Source organism: Ipomoea nil, unplaced genomic scaffold, assembly GCF_001879475.1.
Source record: "Ipomoea nil cultivar Tokyo-kokei standard unplaced genomic scaffold, Asagao_1.1 scaffold0176, whole genome shotgun sequence".
Taxonomy (NCBI): Eukaryota; Viridiplantae; Streptophyta; class Magnoliopsida; order Solanales; family Convolvulaceae; genus Ipomoea; species Ipomoea nil.
Genome location: NW_017616604.1, coordinates 1,969,829 through 1,989,401, shown reverse-complemented (window position 1 = coordinate 1,989,401; position 19,573 = coordinate 1,969,829). Strand labels below are relative to the sequence as shown.

At 38.2% G+C, this 19,573-nt stretch overlaps 1 protein-coding gene across 1 annotated transcript; it reads left to right on the top strand.

Moving 5' to 3' along the window:
- Positions 1–9,466: 9,466 nt before the first annotated feature.
- Positions 9,467–18,875, top strand: LOC109178066 (putative late blight resistance protein homolog R1A-3). The gene is made up of 4 exons (XM_019327569.1): positions 9,467–9,474; positions 12,913–12,918; positions 17,341–18,340; positions 18,424–18,875. The coding sequence occupies exons 3-4, from the start codon at positions 17,353–17,355 to the stop codon at positions 18,873–18,875; spliced, it is 1,440 nt and encodes a 479-aa protein (XP_019183114.1). The 5' UTR covers positions 9,467–9,474; positions 12,913–12,918; positions 17,341–17,352.
- Positions 18,876–19,573: the final 698 nt, after the last annotated feature.

Sequence of the window (19,573 nt, the reverse complement as noted above, 5' to 3'; positions counted from 1 at the left end):
AGTACGTGGTACTGCTGAAACACATAGTGAAGATAGTTCGGGTATTGGTGTGTCAATCCTGGATAGGTGTTAAAAAGAGTGGTAGTGGTAAAGGCTGAAGGCCATCTTTATTTACCTCTTGTAATACTCCTTTTGGTGAACATCTATAATGAATTGGGCAGACGTGGGGTGCCCCGCAGACGTAGGAGAAGGAGCTCCGAACCGCGTAACAATTTCTTTGTGTTTTTATTTTCATTTATGCTTTCGGTTTTCATTATTTATATTTGTTTAAACAAGTTTAATTAATGAACGTAACTGGTGCTTAATTTAAAAAAAACAAGTAAAAATACATTAGTTTTTTATTTCAAGTCTCACGGTGCAATTTCAGTTCGAATGCTGTAGCTGCGGTATACATACTCTAATTATTATTATTTTTTAATATATGGGGCTCCAAAATTTGGGTGCCCTATGCGTCGGCCCGGCCTGCCCACCAACAATCCTCATGCTAAAGATATGTTCATTATCATCTAGGAGCTTTAATCTCTCCTTGCGTATGACTGCCGAAAGGGTGTTGCTATTTGCACCACCCTTTAACCAAAAGACATCTTGAAATTGTAAAAAGTAAAATTTTTTAATAATTAATAGTTGGTGTAAATAGTCAAATGGGGGTAAATTTTGTTATTTGCACCACTTGGTCAAACTTGCAATTAATAATTTATTAATTCAATATATTTAATTAAATAAAATATTTATTAAAAAAAAAAAACAACGAACTGTCACCTTCTCTTGTGAGAAGGCGACGGACTGCCTTCTCACCGGAGAAAGCAACTAGGCTGCCTTCTCCGGTGAGAAGGCAGCCTAGTGGGTTGCCTTCTCATCGAGTTAGTTTCTACTTAGGTCGCCTTCTCCGGTGAGAAGGCAGCCCCACGCCCTCTCACCGGAGAAGGTGACAGATTTTTATTTATTTATTTATTTATTTTTTATTTTTTGTAAAAAATAGGGGCTGCCTTCTCCGGTGAGAAGGCAGCCCCGTGGGTCGTCTTCTCTCTAGAGAAGGTGACGGGTTCATCACCTCCTTCTTCTTCTTCTTCTTTTTTTTTTTTTTTTTTTTTTTTTTTTTTTTTTTTTTTTTTTTTTTTTTTTTTAAGTATTGGGTTGCCTTCTCCGGTGAGAAGGCAGGCCCACGCCCTCTCACCGGAGAAGGTGCCGGATTTTTATTTATTTATTTATTTATTTTTTGTAAAAAATAGGGGCTGCCTTCCCGTGGGTCGCCTTCTCACCAGAGAAGGTGACGGGTTCATCACCTTCTTCTTTTTCTTCTTTTTTTTTTTTTTTTTTTTTTTTTTTTTTAGTATTGGGTTGCCTTCTCGGGTGAGAAGGCAGCCCAGTGGATCGCCTTCCCCGTTGAGAAGGCAGTCCGTCACTTTCCCACCGGAGAAGGTGACGGGTTCGATCACTTTTTTTTTAAATTAATATTTTAATGGTTAAAAAAATAAAAAATAAAATATAATATTTAACCACATTTAATGATTGTGGACTTTGTTATTTGCACCATCTATAAAGTTGTTAGACTTATTAAATAGGTGGTGCAAATAGCAAAATAGGTGGTGTGAATAGAATTTCCTTTGCCGAAAATCCTAACGTAATGTTAACTTCTATAACACTTCCAATTCCAAGGTCTCCTTGCAAGATGCACCTGCTCATAAATGGTTTATACCTTTGTAGCTGATCAAATCTCCTCACCAACGACTATACCAACAAAAAGTAATTAAAAATTAAAGATTGTAAAGACTGAAAATAAACATAAACGCTGCTGCAAAATGGTGTGTTATCTTTTGATTTCGATCGGCAGAAGAATAAGGCAACCAAAGAATTTGTTTCATTAAGGGACAGCCAAACAATTGTTTAATCCCATACTCTTCGTAATCCGCTACTTTTGCCAGTTTTAATTTTAGGGAAATTGACTGTTCTAGGCATCTTGCCTTTGTGTTGGACAAAAATAGGAAGTTGAATAATTTTGGACGGTCAAGGAAAAATCGAGTTTGAAAAATACAATTGGGCTGAAAATCGCATTTTCTAAACTCGATCATACTTAATGGTTTTCTCTCTCTGCGGCAATATCAGCCGCATTTGAAAAATGCAGCTGTAGTATAATATACGATAACCGCGTTTCCCAAATACGGTTGTAGTATAAACCAAAACCGCATTTGGGAACTGCATTCCACGTATTATACGAGAACCGCACTTTCCAAATGCGGATATGTTTCCCGCCTTTCCGCCGGAGCCCGGCAACCAACACGTGTTTGGAAAATGCGTATATGAGAAACACATTTCCCAAATGCGGATATGCTTGCCACCTTTCCGCTGGAGTCCGGCGACCACAACATGCGTTTGGGAAATGCATATAGGAGAAACGCATTTCCCAAATGCGGATTTGCTCCTTTATGATAAAACCCCATTACCGGTTTCTTGATAAATCATCAGAAAGCATAGAAGTTATTAAGAAAGAAAGAAGAATAGAATTGTAAATCACCATTAAGTTTCGCACGTACAATTTTTTTTGAATGTTTTACCGTAATATGTTAAATGTGAAAGTAGTGAGATTTGTTTAGTGTTTTATTGATCGACTTACGAAGCTTAATTTAGTAATCATTTCGCAGGAAAATGCATTCATTTATGCGGTTGGAGTACAAATTCCAGTTAAAATTTGTGATTATCTTGTAAGCACATAATCCACGTTATAAACAGTAAATACGTGGCTAAGGAAAAGAGTTAGGATCACCAACCTCCAGCCATAGCTTTGATTCTTGATCACCAGGGACTCGCTGCAGAAGTTCCTCGGGCTGCTGTAGAATCTGCGTAAGTTTCAGTTATGTTTCTCTCACTTCTCTCAGTGACTCTAGATAGGTGTATGATACGTCAACCGAGCAGTGAGAGGACTTAGGGGTCTAAATAACCTACATCCCATCAATGTAGGTAACCAATTACCTAATGCTGACTAAGTTCTAATACTTAGTCAGCCTATTGATTTGCACCACTTAAATTACTATTGTTATTATATAATAATAGACTTAATAATAATAATAACAATATAGGGAAAACGTTACATTCTCCCACTTGGTGCAAATGCGGAACTCAAAAACAGGATTTACACCAACCATAATGATATGTCCTCTTTAGCGCAAGTAATATCCATTATGATCAAATGCAAATTGCCTTTGAGTACTTTAGGTAATCAAACTTTAATGAAACAAACCATATGTTCATTTCAAGTCCACTGAAGTATGTTTCCTTATTGAGATAAACTGAATTGTGTACACACTCAAAGAAAACATCTGAAGTATCTGAAAAACTGAAGTGCAAAAGAATTTCATTATTCAACTGAATGTATATACAAATTACAAAGAGGACGAAAGTCCTATTTTCTTAATCAGATCCTTAAATTTAAATGGAGGCATGCCTTTAGTAAAGGGATCTGCTAGCATCAACTCAGTATTAATGTGTTCAATGAATACAACTTTATTCTTGACACGCTCCCTAATGGCTAAGAACTTGATGTCGATGTGTTTACTTCGACTCCCACATTTTTCGTTCTTAGCTAGGAAGACTGCAGCTAAGTTGTCACAATAAACTTTAAGTGGCTTAGATATAGAATCCACAATTCTAAGTCCATAGATGAAATTCTTGAGCCACACACCTTGCGAAGTAGCCTCGAAACAGGACACGAACTCGGCTTCCATGGTAGAAGTAGTTATTAAGGATTGTTTAACACTTCTCCATGAAATAGCCCCACCGGCCAATATGAAGACGTACCCGGAAGTTGACCTCCGAGAATCAACACAGCCAGCGAAGTCCGCATCAGAATAGCCAACAACATCCAGGATGTCCATCTGCCTAAAACCCAACTTGAAATCTATAGTACCTTTGAGATACCTTAGAACTCTCTTCACAGCTCCCCAGTGATCCATGCCCGGATTATGCAAGTACCGCCCCAACATACCGACGGCAAAGGCAATGTCAGGCCTTGTACAAACTTGAATATAGCCAAGACATCCAACCGCTTCAGCATATGGAATATCTTTCATACGCTCCTTTTCCAAGTTATTCTTAGGACATTGGTCCAAACTAAACTTATCCCCTTTTGTGATGGGAGCAACATTCGGTGAACAATTTTGCATCCGAAATCTCTCCAAAACTTTGTTAATATAGGTTTCCTGCGATAGACCTAGTATACCCCGGGACCTATCCCTATGAATCTTTATGCCAATGACATAAGATGCTTCACCCATATCTTTCATATCAAAATTTTTGGAAAGGAACTGTTTCACGTCACGAAGCATCCCCACCTCATTAGTGGCGAGTAGGATATCATCCACATATAAAACAAGGTAACATATTTTACTCCCACTAACTTTCTGGTATATACAAGGATCTAAGGGACTTTCAACAAAACCAAATGATGAAATGACCCCGTCAAACTTAATATACCACTGACGGGAGGCTTGTTTCAAACCGTATATGGACTTCCTAAGCCTACACACCAAATCCTCACCCCCTCTAGAAGAGAAACCTTCAGGTTGTTTCATATAAACTTCCTCTTCTAGATCACCATTTAGGAACGCGGTTTTCACATCCATTTGTTGCAACTCAAGGTTAAAGTGTGCAACTAAAGCCAGAATGATCCGAAGAGAATCTTTCTTTGATACAGGAGAAAAAGTCTCCTTGTAATCAATTCCTTCTTTTTGAGTAAATCCCTTAGCAACGAGTCTGGCCTTGAACCTCTCAATGTTACCTAATGAGTCTCTTTTGGTTTTAAATACCCATTTACAGCCAATCGGCTTGGCCCCATTAGGTAACTCAACAAGGTTCCAAACTCCATTACTCTTCATGGAATTCATTTCATCTTTCATGGCTTCTAACCACAAATCGGACTATGCACAATTCGTAGCTTGTGAAAACGTTATGGGATCATCTTCAGCTCCAATGTCAGATTCTTGTAGATACGATACGTAATAGCTAGGAACTGCCGAACGCCTTACCCGAGTAGACCGTCTTAATGTTGTAACACCAGTACCTTGTGAAGGTTGTGGCGCCATTTCCTCTTCAGGAACTAGATGAAGTTCTTGAATTGGTTCAACTTCAGTCTGTGCGGGTTCAGGATCTTGCTGAAAATCCTGATTTGGTTCAACCATTGGCTCGAAGTCTAGTTCAGGAGGTTGCTGTAAGTCTTGAACTTGTTCTTCCAATGGTTGAGTTTCAACAGCTTGTGGAATCTCAATAATGGGTTGTACAATCGCAGGTGTGACTGAAGGCGCGCTGCGTATAAGTGCAACTCCGTTAGATGACGTTGAAGGGCAAGAGTCAAAATGATCAAATAAAGGAACTAAGTCCTTAAATCGATCTCTCCCACTGATCAAGTCATCTTCAAGAAACTTAGCATTTCTCGATTCCACTATCCTAGTTGTATGTTTTGGACAATAAAACCTATAACCCTTAGAAGACTGTGCATACCCAATAAAGAAAGCACTTATCGTCCTCGGGTCAAGTTTCTTTTCATGTGGGTTATAAATCCTCACCTCAGACGGACAACCCCAAACACGCATATGAAGCAAACTCGGTTTCCAACCTTTGAAAAGCTCAAAAGGTGTCTTGGAGACAGCCTTGGTCGGAACCCGGTTTAATATATACGTTGCCGTCTTGAGAGCGTCGGTCCACAATGATTTTGGAAGTGTGGAGTTGCTTAGCATACTCCGCACCATGTCCAAAAGAGTCCGATTCCTTCTTTCAGCAACACCATTTTGATCCGGGGAACCCGGCATGGTGTATTGGGCAACAATCCCATGCTCTTGAAGGAATTTAGCAAACGGACCCAAAGCTTGTCCATTTTCTGTGTATCTACCATAATATTCACCACCTCTGTCTGACCTAACTATTTGTATTTTCTTCTTGCATTGGTTTTCAACTTCAGCCTTAAAGGTTTTAAAGGCATCCAATGCTTCATACTTATGATGAAGTAAATACACATAGGTAAATCTAGAGAAGTCATCTATAAAGGTAATGAAATATCTCTGACCCTGCATATCCATATCTGGACAGCATATGTCAGTATGAATTATTTCTAACAATGTTGAACTCCTATTGGCACCTTTCTTTGACTTGTTAGTCTGCTTGCCTTTTATGCAGTCTATACAAGTCTCAAAATCAGTATAGTCTAGAGTAGAAAGTACTCCATCCTTTACCAACCTTTTAATGCGATCAAGGGAGATGTGTCCCAATCTCCGATGCCACAACATTGAAGGTTTATCGTTAACACTACACCGTTTGGTGCCAGTTTGAACATGTAAGGAATCATAACTTGCAACGTTTTGTAAGTGAAGACAATAAAGGCCATTAGACAATGTACCATTTCCAATACAAGTAGAATTATGAAACAATTTAAAATACTTGTCTGAAAAGTTAAAACTGAATCCCAAAGGTACAAGTCTCTAAATGGAAACCAAATTTCGTGAAAAAGTTGGTACGTAAAATGTCCTTTCTAAATTCAAAACGAAGCCACTTTCTAAAATCAGCTTGCAAGTCCCTACAGCTTCAACCGGCGAGCCCATCTTATTTCCGGAGAAGATGTTTCGCTCACTTGACATCGGTTGTCTCAGATTTTGCATATCCTGTAAAGAATTTGCAATGTGGATTGTTGAACCAGAATCAATCCACCAAGTGTTAGCATTAACGTCTGACATATTGGATTCAAAACAAACAAAGGAAGAGGTCATACCTTTCTCAGACATCCACTTCTTAAACTTCGCACAGTCTTTCTTCACATGCCCCTTCTTCTTACAGAAGAAGCATTTCTGTGCTTTCTTAATGTCGGTCTGAGGAGATAATTTTGCTTTCCCTTTAGCTGTAGTGTGGCGCTTTCCAGATCTTGCCTTAGGCTTGGCTATAGCAAGCATGACATTCTCCCCTTTTTGTTCCTGGCGTAGTTTCCCTTCTTCTTGCACACACTTATTAATAAGATCATTAATAGACCATTTCGTGTCATGTGTGTTATAGGCAATTTTGAAGGTGCTATACTCAGGAGGGAGAGTGTTGAGTGCAAAATGCACTACAAATGAGTCTGGCAGCTTGATCTTCAACTTGTCAAGCTGTGCTGCAATGTCACTTAGTTGCATTATGTGACTGCGCACATCATCGGCAGGAGAAAAACGAAGGGAGGTGAACTGCATTATTAAGGTGCTTGCTAGGGATTTGTCAGAAGTTTCATACTTCTTGTCAATGGCCTCAATACACTGTTGAGCGGTTTTAAGTGTATCAACCGTGCGACGTATATTACTCGGAACCCGAGACTGAATGAAAAATATGCACAGGCGATTGGATCGTTCCCACTTAGCCCAAAGGTCTTTGGCTTCTTGAGAGCTCGTCGCGGTTATAGCCGGGGGCTCTGAATTGTAAACAGCATAGTCCATCTCTCTCATGCCAAAGTAGATTAGGAGTGAATCCCGCCAGTGGCTATAATTATTAGCAGTAAGCATCGGAACATGAATGGGTGAGCTAGTTGGGGTAAGTTCTGAAAGGAAATTATGAATTGGTTAGTTTTTGATTTTCGAGGCATAAATGAACTAAAGTGCATGTTTTGCCAATGCAAACTTATGCAAAAGATAAACTCAAATGCCATAGAAATTGCCTGTGGGCTAAATTTTTACGCATAACGAATTTACCAAACTGAATGGTGAAAACCAGAAAGGGTACGGTTTGGGTGTTTCCACCCTTGATGACAAAACTACCAAAACTATATGCCGATACATAATCCCTGTGGGCAAATTATGATCATAGTCTGGCATTTCATCCTAATCAATCCTACAAATACAACAAAATTGCCTGTGGGCTAAATTTCGCCATATCATATAGAATTAATTACAAGGATATTGTCAACTCTTTATGTGAGTTAACCTGAATACAATTTAAGCAATTAAAGATGCTGTGGCTACTCTTTAATTACAAAACTGTAATCACTTGGCAAAGGGGAGTTTAAAGCCTAGCAAACAAATTAAACCAAAACATGATAGACAATCTTTAGGTATACTCCCAGGAAAGTTGGTCGAGACGAAGCTCGGTTAAATACCAACTCCTTAGACAGAGTAGCGTTGCAAGGGGACTAGTAGCAACAAGGCATTTAAGCCAGGGCCATAGAACTAGTATACCTCCCCAAGAAACTTCCCTAAGTCATGTATTCTCATATTTGAAGTAAAATTGTTTGGATGATCTATAATATGGTTATAAACCTGTGGATAAGGCCTTAAATTTGGGTAAACTAGAACATTGATTTACTTTATGTGCTTCATTGCTTTAGAAAGACACGAGCGGAGCAATAACCAAATGAGTAAACTAACATGCTTAATCTATCCTTAAAAAGGCACTAAATTCACCTAAAAGGCACTATAACATGCTTAATAGGCATATAATTCAGACCTAAAGGCACTAGATGCATACTTAAAGAACATGCTTTGCTAACATACGCATAATTATAACAATCAAATAATTAACGCAATAAACAATAAAACATGTTCAGATTATGCATATTATAACTCATGCTCCACAATTAAATTGCGATACTGAATACAATTTAAACTGAAATTCAATATTAAATTAAAATTCCAACAAATTGAGACAGAATAATTTGATCAAGAATTATAATTTAATATTAACTTTAGGTAAAAAAAAAAAAACCATATGAATAAAACCCTTAAGAAGAAGCTAAATATGATGAAGAGAAAAAAGAAAAAAATTCCTGCAAGCCCAAAGCCAAAATTTTTTTTTTTTTTGGAGCCTAGGTCTGGCCGAATTGGGCCAGACCCGGCCCAAAAACCAAGTCTCATCATCTCCTTCATCTGCGCATCGCGTACAGAGGAAACGAAGCGGAGAAGCAGGACCGAAGCGGAGACGGAAAGAAGCAGCGGCGGAGAGGCCGGGAGGACCCGGCTCCAACACCACCGCCACCGGTCGTCACTGCCGCCACGCCTCACCCTTGTCTCCGCCGCCGGCCACCACCGCGCCATTGAAGGAGGCAGTTGGTGGCGACACTATCGGGAGCAACCCAGTGCCGCCACCACTGCCGTCCTTGACGGGAGTCGGCCTGCGCCAGCAGAGGGGTGTGCCTCGCCGGTGAACGGAATCCGGCGAGCACTCCCCTCGCCGGCGAGCGGGAAGGAAAAAAAACGGCGAAGAAATTGCGCAGAGGTTTACGGGGAAAAAAAAAAAAACTGGAATTTTTTTTTTTTTAAACTAAATGCGGAAAAAGAACACACAATTTTTCCAGCAGCCCAACACAATTGCACAGTGCATACATATTCTAAATTATACATGAAAGATAACATATGTAAAAAAAAAACTGAATTGTGCAATTTAAACAAGGCTAGGCAGAGATAAAATTGGCTCTTGATACCAAATGTAAGCACATAATCCACGTTATAAACAGTAAATACGTGGCTAAGGAAAAGAGTTAGGATCACCAACCTCCAGCCATAGCTTTGATTCTTGATCACCAGGGACTCGCTGCAGAAGTTCCTCGGGCTGCTGTAGAATCTGCGTAAGTTTCAGTTATGTTTCTCTCACTTCTCTCAGTGACTCTAGATAGGTGTATGATACGTCAACCGAGCAGTGAGAGGACTTAGGGGTCTAAATAACCTACATCCCATCAATGTAGGTAACCAATTACCTAATGCTGACTAAGTTCTAATACTTAGTCAGCCTATTGATTTGCACCACTTAAATTACTATTGTTATTATATAATAATAGACTTAATAATAATAATAACAATATAGGGAAAACGTTACATATCTATGTTCGAATGGATTTTTTTTAGCACTTGGGGACATGTGACCTGACTTTGAGAAATGTGTATATGAACCAATGAATTTGAGAACAAGGAAAACATGTATGTACATGTAATGAGACAAATTTTAATTTGTGACTTAGAACAAGCTGAGTTGAATATAAATGTATATCGCTACACTTACATTTGAATTTGTGAGTGAGAACATGCCGAATTGAATGTAAATTTATGCCATTACAGTTCCATTGGGGTTGGAATGGTGTTTGACAGCTACCAACCATTAAAGAGTATTGGAATTCAAAACGGCGGTCAAGAAGGGCAAATATTGGAAGGCTACCTGTTTATATTCCGTTCAGTGTGCATAGATGATTACTGTCGCGCAGATTCCTAGTGCCAAAGGTTGGATAGTAAAAAAGTTTCATAACATCCAAACATGCCGGGTGGATTATACGCAAGGTGGAGATAACTACAACCTTACTAGTAAAGTGATTTCTAACTTCTTATTGCAAAAAGTTGCAGAGGATCCCCGATACAAAAATATTAAATATGTCATCGAAGATGTGAAGGCAAAATGGGGTGTTCGTGTTGACTACAAGAAGGCCTGGTACGCTAAGGTTATCGCGTTGGAGACGTTGTATGGTAAGTGGGATGAGTCGTACAACATATTGCCACAAACATTAATGGCGTTACACCAAACAAACCCAGAAACAGTTATTGATATTGTCACCACGCCAACATCTATCCCGAATGAGGTGTGGTTTAAGTATGCTTTTTGGGCATTCAAACCCGCAATTGACGGGTTCAAATACTGCTTACCCCTGCTTACGTACAGTTGATGGTACTCATTTGTACGGGAAGTACAAATGTCACCTTCTATTAGCAGTTGCAATAAATGCCAACAAAGAAATACATCCAGTTGCATACTCAATTGTTGACGCGGATAGTTGGACTTGGTTCTTGAAATTGGTGGTACAACACGTGTTTGGGGATCTTGACACATATGTATCATATCCGATCGGCACGGTGGTATCGACGCCACATTTCGCGAATTACCAGAATTGGCTGAGCTGCGAGTTTATCGCTGGTATTGCCTTCGACATCTGTGGTCAAATTTGATGACCAGGTTTAAGAACAAGAATTAAAAAACTTGTTTTGGCAAACCGGTTGTGCTATGGATGTAAAGGGGTTTGAAGCTGTAATGCATTTAATAAGTGCAAATGATGAAGAGACATATAATTATTTGATGGCAATCCCACCACGATTTTGGTCACTAAGTTACGATGGGGGCTTTAGACATGGGTTGATGACGACCAACAGCTCAGAATCTTTCAACAACAGTTTAAAGCGTTGTCGTCTTTTGCCTGTGTCGGCAATAATAAAGCTAACGTACGAAAAAGTGGCATTGATGTTCACTGAGAGGCGTACATCTGGTTTGGTAATGTAACAAGGTGGGTTGCAATGGCCACGTACTATTCTTGATGAAATGTTGAAAAGAGAAGGCCACAAGTACCGCGCCATTGTTAAACGGCATGACGATGTTGACAGCATTTATTCAGTTGCGATTGAAGGTGATCTAAATAGGTACGTGTAATGGACTTAGTAATGGAAGCAGAAATTTGGGAAAGAATAGAGAAGAGAGTTAGGGTGAGAAGAGCTTAGAGAGAGAAAAGAAGATGAATTTGGTATTAAATCTCAGCATAACAAATCCCCCTTGCTAATGGAGGCTAAATACAAACAATGACAGCTAATGCATAACAAATCTCAATATTCTCTCCTATGTTGATGACTGCTAACAGAAGGATTTACAGGGAGGACTGGGACGACGTCGTCTGAGAGCCTTCAACTGCTTTTAACGACTAACTCCAACAACGTCGTATTGGCCCAGCTTCTCAACGTTCTTAACAGTTGCTTCTGATGACACCGTTTTGGTTTCCGACTTCTCAACCTGTGCCTTCTTCTTCTTATTGTCAATCCCCATAGCCATTACATTACCCCCCTCTCCATGATATCCTTATCCCCAAGGATCAAACATTGGGAACTGAATCTTTGCAATGACCCTGTAGGGCGCATAATATTTGGCAGTAAGCTTCAAATTGTTCCTGACTGCTAATGTAATCTGCCTGTAAGGCTGGATTTTTAACAAAACCCAACCACCAACTTCAAAAGACCTCTTAGATCTGCCTTTGTCTGCTTGCACTTTCATCCTATTATGTGTTTGCATTAGATTATCCTTGAGGGCAGCTAGTATAGCCTCCCTCTCCTTCAGCCAACTGTGGCCCCTGCCTTCTGAATTCAAGCTGTAAGATAAGAGGGGTGGCAAATACCCATAAAGAGCTTGGAATGGTGAGCATTTCAAGGCTGTGTGGTAATTGGTGTTGTACCACAACTTTGCTAAGTGTAGCCATCTTCCCCAATTAGTAGGTTTCTGGAAAACCATACATCAAAAAATACCCCTCCACACATTTGTTGACTCTTTCAGTCTGTCCATCAGTCTGAGGGTGATAAGCTGTTGAGAGGCTTAACTTGACCTGGAAATTTCTGAAAATAGTTTGCCAAAATTTGCTACTGAAAATTTTGTCCCTGTCTGAGACAATAGTTTTGGGCAGCCCATGGAGTTTATAAACATTTTCCATGAATAATTCTGCTACAGTTTCAGCAGAATAGGGGTGACTGAGGGCTATGAAGTATCCATACTTGGTTAATGTATCTACCACCACCAGTATCACCTCCTTCTTATTTGATTTTGGTAGACCTTCAATAAAGTCCATAGACACACTTTGCCAAGCTTCCTCACATGTTTAATGGTTGTAGGAGTCCTGGATTAACCACATTCTCATCATCTCATGTTTGCATCTTTGGCACACATCACAACTTCTCACCATCTCAATGATATCCCTCTTCATATTTTTCTAATAAAAAAGTGGTTTCATCCTGTGGTTGGTACCAGCCTGCCCAGGGTGGCCTCTAAGGGCACCTTCATGCAGTTGGATCATCAATTCATTCCTCAACCCACCTGCAGAACCAATATACAACATGTTCTTATATCTAAGAAGCCCCTTAGTCACAGAGACTCTAGTATCAGCCTCAGGGCTTACTAAGGTAGGAGAGAGCTTCTCAGCAGCCCACTCATCATTCTCATAGCTTTTAATAATTTCTTCCATCCTGGACCACTGTAATGGAGTTAGTTGTGGCCTCTTCCCCAAATTCCTTCCTGGACAAAGCATCAGCAGCCCCATTCTCCATTATCGAATAGCACATTTTGATGAAAGATATGAACAAGAAGCTTCGAGAAAAGCATTGTTTCACCCCGTGGATATAGGCACATTTTTTACATCCCCCCACAGAATTGTTTCACTCCCGTGGATGTAGGCACATTTTTTACACCTCCCACATGCTCTATGCTCTGTCGGGTCGGGGTGTGGGGGCCCTTGGGGTTGGGGTTCAACCTTTTGGGATAATGAATAAAAGAATTGTTTCACTATACTCCCGTGGATGTAGGCACATTTTCGAACCACGTAAATCTTGTCTTCTTTACCTTTCTGCCATTATTATTGTTTCTTGTATTTGTTAATTTCAACATTTTTGTATTATTTAGGTAATTGATGATTATGTTAGATCTAAATAGCCTAACTATACTGAATATGGTATACAAGAGATCTGACCTCGTATATGAGCGGAAGCATAGCCCGTGTTGATCTCCAGCCATTGTTCCTGTTGTGTTGCCTCTTAACGGTAGACCGCTAGTCATATTTTGCCTCAGACTAGACTCAGAACCCTAGATGGTCTATTGGTGTCTACTGAGGGTCTGAGTACTGTAACTGAATGTGCTAACATCAATCATCATGTATCCCATCAATCCAGGATTATATTATGACAGAGTCTGATTGGCTAACAACTTCTAGTTATTCAGTCTAACCAGACCACTTAATAAGTCTAGTCAACTTGCACCACTTAATTAATGCCGTAATATATAATATACAATATAGATTATTGGGGAAAATCTTGCTGACTAATATTAAAACGTTCATTTATGTTGTACTCGATAATATTTTAGATGGGTAAAATATTAGGCTATATAGTCCCTGAGAGTTGTAGTCTGACAATTCTATAAACTAACTAGTCAATATATTATACTCTTATATCAAATTAAAATTCATTTTGGATTTATATTTTTCAATAAAGTTATTAAGTTACCTTCGTCAAGCCTGTATTTTATTCTGAAAAATTTTGTGTGTTTTCAAGTTGTAACCAGATTACACATTTATTATTTTGTACTAGTTTTTTACGCGCATTGCGCGATTGAGATAATGCCCAATGTTTTTCATAAATAAGTATTTTAAAGTATATCAATGCAAGATTATATTGGAATTGTTCATGTATAGATAATTGAAGGTTGAATTTGCGTATTTAAATTGGTAATTATAAGTTTATAAATGCAAGATAATATAGTCAAGATTGATTATAATTGTCAATAAAATAATTGTATGGGTATGGTTGAAACCAAATATGGGACATAAGGGAGAGCAAATAAAAATTAAAGCATAAAATATTAAATATATACTAATATTGTTTTAGGAGATTCCGGCAGTAGAATTTGTGGTTAGAGTTCTATTAAGACTTTAATATTAGAATTAGATTAATGTTGTAGTTATAATTCTATATTAGATTTTAATATTAGAATTAGACTAACGGTGAATTAACGGTACTTAATATGGAAAAGTTAACAGATCGGATAATCATATAATTAAGGATAAATTAGGAAATGTCAATGAAAAATTAAAATCTGAACAATCTGAACTATTCATTTGATTTAATAATTTGACGGTCATTTTTCTACCCAATGTTTATAATTAAATAAATATTTGAAAGTATATCAATGCAAGATTATATAGGAGAAGTTCAACATAAGTAATTTAATGTCTAATTTGTTTATTTAAATATGTAATTCATAGTATATGAATACAATGTAATATAAGAGATTCATTATAATTGTTACTAAAAAATTTTTAAATAGTCACAAAGTATTTTTGTTGCAAAGGGTTATAATATATTTAATGAATGCACATATATACAATATTAATGAATGAATCAACGGTATCAGTCCTTTAGGTCATTTTAAATGTTAATTTAAATAGCTAATTTTTTAAAATGTCTTTTTATCAACCGTTGATATAATTCGCTGGTCAAATCCGCTAACGCTAACCGCTAATTGCTGATTGTCAAACAAGGACATTGCGAGGTAGTTTCTCACTTCTATTTGTTGTGTGATTTGAATACCCTCTTTGTCAACAAATCCCTCAAGTAGTTAATATGATTGGCTTTATCAATTTAGGGTCCGTTTGGAAACCAGGAAAATGACTTCTGGAAAATGTTTTCTGGAAAATGAGTCATTTTCCGAAAAACATTTTCCTTTCCGGTGTTTGGTTGCATTCTGGAAAACTGTTTTTGTGTGTTTGGTTCATTTTCTGGAAAATGAGTAGAATTGTATAATTAAACATTTTAATTATTTTATTTAGAATATTACAACATGTATAATAATATATAATAATATAATATTAATTTTAAATATAATAAAAAATAGCTAAGTTTTTCAACAAAAAAAAAAAAAAACTAATAATATATCAAAAATATTATGGTGGTGGTGGTGGTGTAGTGGTAGTGGTGTTATTCGTTATATAATAATAATAATAATAATAATAATAATAATAATAATAATAATAATAATAATAATAATAATAATAATAATAATTGGTGGTGGTGTGATGGTGGTGGTAGTATGACGATGGTGTGGTGGTGGTGGTGGTGGCGGCGACGGTGGTGTGGTGGTGGCGGCGGTGGTATGGTGGTGGTGGCGGCGGCGGTGGTATGACGGTAGTGGTGGCGACGACGATGGTTGCGGTGGTATGGTGGTGGTGGCGGCGGCGGTGGGTGCGATGGTATGGTGGTGGTGGGGGCGGTGGTATGGTGGTGATGGCGGCGACGGTGGTTGCGGTGGTATGGTGGTAGTGGCGGCGACGGTAGTGGTGGCGACGGTGGTTGCGGTGGTATGGTGGTAGTGGCGGCGACGGTAGTGGTGGCGACGGTGGTTGCGGTGGTATGGTGGTAGTGGTGGCGGCGGCGGTGGTGTGATGGTGGTGGTGTGACAACGGTGGTATGGTGGTGGTGGTGGCGGTGGTATGGTGGAGATGGCGGCGACGGTGGTATGTTGGTAGTGGTGGTGGTGGTGGTATGGTGTTGATGATGTTGGTGTAAAAGTTGGAAAATGACTTCCCCCAAAAAAAAGGGGAAGTCATTTTCCATAAAATTGCCTTCCTTTTCCATTGACTTCCACCCCATTTTCCTTTGACCAGTCATTTTCCAATGTAACCAAACACCAAAACCCCGGAAAATGACTTCCAGAAGTCATTTTCCGGGTTTCCAAACACACCCTTAAATTTTTTCATTGTATTAATAAAATATTTGGTAAATAAATATATATCATTATTTTGTATTATAACTTTGATATTTAATTAAAAAATAGTGCACCAAAAAGATAATAGACAATGTAGTGAATATAATCAATTGATGAATTTGAATGTAAAGAATTTTTACATTGGAGAAAAATAAAGACAATATGACTAATGAAATTATTTCTCTTAATTAATTTATTGATAATGAATAGTTTTTTTTTTTTTAAATAAAGACATTGTAGGAACAATATAGCGAATATAATCAATTGATGAATTTGAATTTTGAATGTAAAGAATTTTTATATTGGAGAAAAATAAAGACAACATAACTAATGAAATTATTTCTCTTATTTATTTTTTTTTTGAATTGTTATTTCTCTTATTTAATTTATTGATAATGAATAATTTTTTTTTGGAATAAAGGCATTATAGACACATAATTCTAAATAGAGTAATAATTATGCCAACTTTGATTGAGATGAGATTCGAACCTAAGACCTTTCTTATTGAAATCAATGAGTAAGTTACCGGTGAACTAACGGAAAAGATAATATTTAACGCAATATCACTGGCTATGGCGGCTTTTGGTGCTGTAACCATTTTAATGGACACACTCCATCAACACTTCCTCCAACCCACTCCTCGTTTCCCTGTTCGCAACAAAACAATAGTCAGATTACTTTACAAAAATCTTTCTTCGTTGCAAACCTCTCTTTGAACAAGATTTCAAAGTGGGGGAGTGTGATGAAGCAATCAAAGCTTTGGAAGCACAACTGAGAAATGTCTCGGTTGAACTAAGGTTCCAAATAGAAGACCAATTGAAATTGTTTTACCTGGGGAAATCCATGAAGCTTAGGCTTCACTCTGCTCAAAATCTTATTCCCATATTGAATCGAGCAATTAAAGGTGGCTTAGAAACTGTGATGGAGATCCTAGGGAAGCACTTTAAACTGTCGGTATCAGGCATGCCGCCTCATATAAACAAAAGGGTCAAATCCTTTTGCACGCAGCATCAACTCATTCTCTATGGAAAGGAGAGTAAGGATGATGAACAAGAGAGCAAGAATGAACAAGAGGCAGAGAGAAGGAGGAATATGTTGTATGAAGCAGAAAGTGTAATCAGACAAGAACTGAGAGCCTCTTATCTCAACAAATACATGAAACAACGGATACAGGCTACACAAAGGATTCGTCAACTCTTCATCCAAGGAATTAGCCTCACATCTTACATCAACAAAGAGATGTTCAAGGTTAAGAATAATGCATACCACCAATCCAACAACTCACAAATCAACAATTATCCTGTTCCTCCTACAAGGCCAGAACGCGGCAACATTACGGTTAGTGATTCAAAGTCTGCAATCAAAATGGTGGGCTGCGATGATGAGTTCAACACCATAATGGACAACCTGAGCCATCAATCCTCAAAACGAGAAATTGTCTCAATTGTGGGAATGGGTGGCATCGGTAAAACCACCTTAGCTAGAAAGATTTATGAAGATTCTTCGTTCATTTCTTGCTTTGATTGTCGAGCTTGGGTTACTATCTCACAGGACTATAATCCAACACAAGTGTTCCAATGCCTGCTTCGTTGTCTTGCCCCAGGGGCCAGTCACACCAACGGAGCTAGCAACTACGAATTGGCTGAGCAAGTATACAAGCTTCTAAAACATCGAAGGTATTTGATCGTAGTAGATGATATTTGGAATACAGATTTCTGGGATGATTTAATGAGATGTTTTCAGGATGACAATAATGGAAGTCGATTATTGTTGCCCACTCAGCAAAAAAATGTGGCTGAATATGCTGATTTAGGTAATAATTTTTGCCATACCTTGCCTCTTTTGGATTCAAATGAAAGTTGGAATCTTTTTCAGAGCAAGATGTATAAGAGATCAATAACTCTACTGTCCACTGAATTTGAAAAAATTGGTAGAAAGATAGTATACAAGTGCAAAGGGTTACCGCTTGCACTTATTGTGGTTGCTGGACTCCTGTCAAACTCCAACCAAACTATTCATGAATGGGAGCATATTGCAAAATGTGTCCCTGCTTTGAGTTTAGATCATTCTAATCAGCAGGGTGAGAACATCATTGATTTGAGTTACACCTTCTTGCCTCATCACCTTAAACTTTGTTTTTTTTGTCATTTGGGTGTTTTCCAGAAGATTATAAGGTTTATGAACATATGATGGTTGATTTTTGGGTTTCAGAGGGATTTCTAAAGGTTTTGAGGTCTGGTGAGAGCTTGGATGGTGTGGCAAGGAGGAACTTTCAAGATCTTGTGGATAGAAAACTTCTAATTTGTGGAGAGACAAATGAGAGATCCTATCAGATGCATGATGTCTTGCGTGAATTGACTTTGAGAGAAGCCCAAAAAGAAAATCTCTTATGTTTCAAGAAGGGTTATGATATAATTAGTTTGAGGTGGAAGAGAAATCAATCAATAAACTCTTCCCATATATCTCAACCATGGAGCATCCAATCAAGAATTTGCAGGTACAGCAGTATAACTCCTACTACCAACACTTCTTCACTGATTGAACAGTATGGTTTTCGCAGGACTTCAAGACGGGTGGGGGTGCATGCACATTTTAAGGGCATTGGATGTATTTAGTGTGGAGATAAATGCCCGTAATATTTTTTTGGAGATTTTGGGTCTAGTGCATCTCAGATACTAACTATTGATTGTGGGTTAAATATTCATTATCTGCCTTTGTTCATGTTACGGAATCTACTGGAGCTACGAGTTCATGGTTATTCACCATGTGAACCGTATCTCTTAATATTTGGGGATTACCTCAATTAAGGAATTTCGATGTTTATAGAGGTGTTACATTAGTTCCTCCAAGATCGGTTCATCAAAATTAAAAGAGCACTAGTTGTTTGGATTATAGGAGTTGTACAAAGGAGTTGTTACTGAGGATCTCAAATCTAAGGTCATTGGGAGTTACTACTAATCATAAATTTGAATGCAAAGCTCCTAATTGGTTTGAAAGTCTTGTTTATTTATATAATAAAGTGGAAGGACTAGTGGTTAATGATGTCATACTTCCGAAGCTCAGAACTATTTATTCTATGGGGATGCTAGCCTAGAGAATTTTTGGCCAAATCTTAAGGAGTTAAGATTCTCTTAAACAAATTTAAAATGGAAGGATATGGATGTTTTTAGTAAGTTGTCTAAGCTTGATTACCTCTCATTGTCTGGATATGCTGTTAAGGATCGAAAATGGAAACCCAAAGATGGAGGATTTCGTCGATTAAAGTTCTTGGAGATATATGAGAGTCCTCTACAATATTGGGAAGTCACTAGTA

What these genes read in the sequence shown, in the direction of transcription:
- LOC109178066 (XM_019327569.1), top strand. Translation starts at nt 17,353, where the DNA reads ATGTTGTATGAAGCAGAAAGTGTAATCAGACAAGAACTGAGAGCCTCT. An exon ending in AGATCATTCTAATCAGCAGG is followed by an intron (nt 18,341 to 18,423) that starts GTGAGAACATCA and finishes GGTGTTTTCCAG; the next exon opens with AAGATTATAAGGTTTATGAA.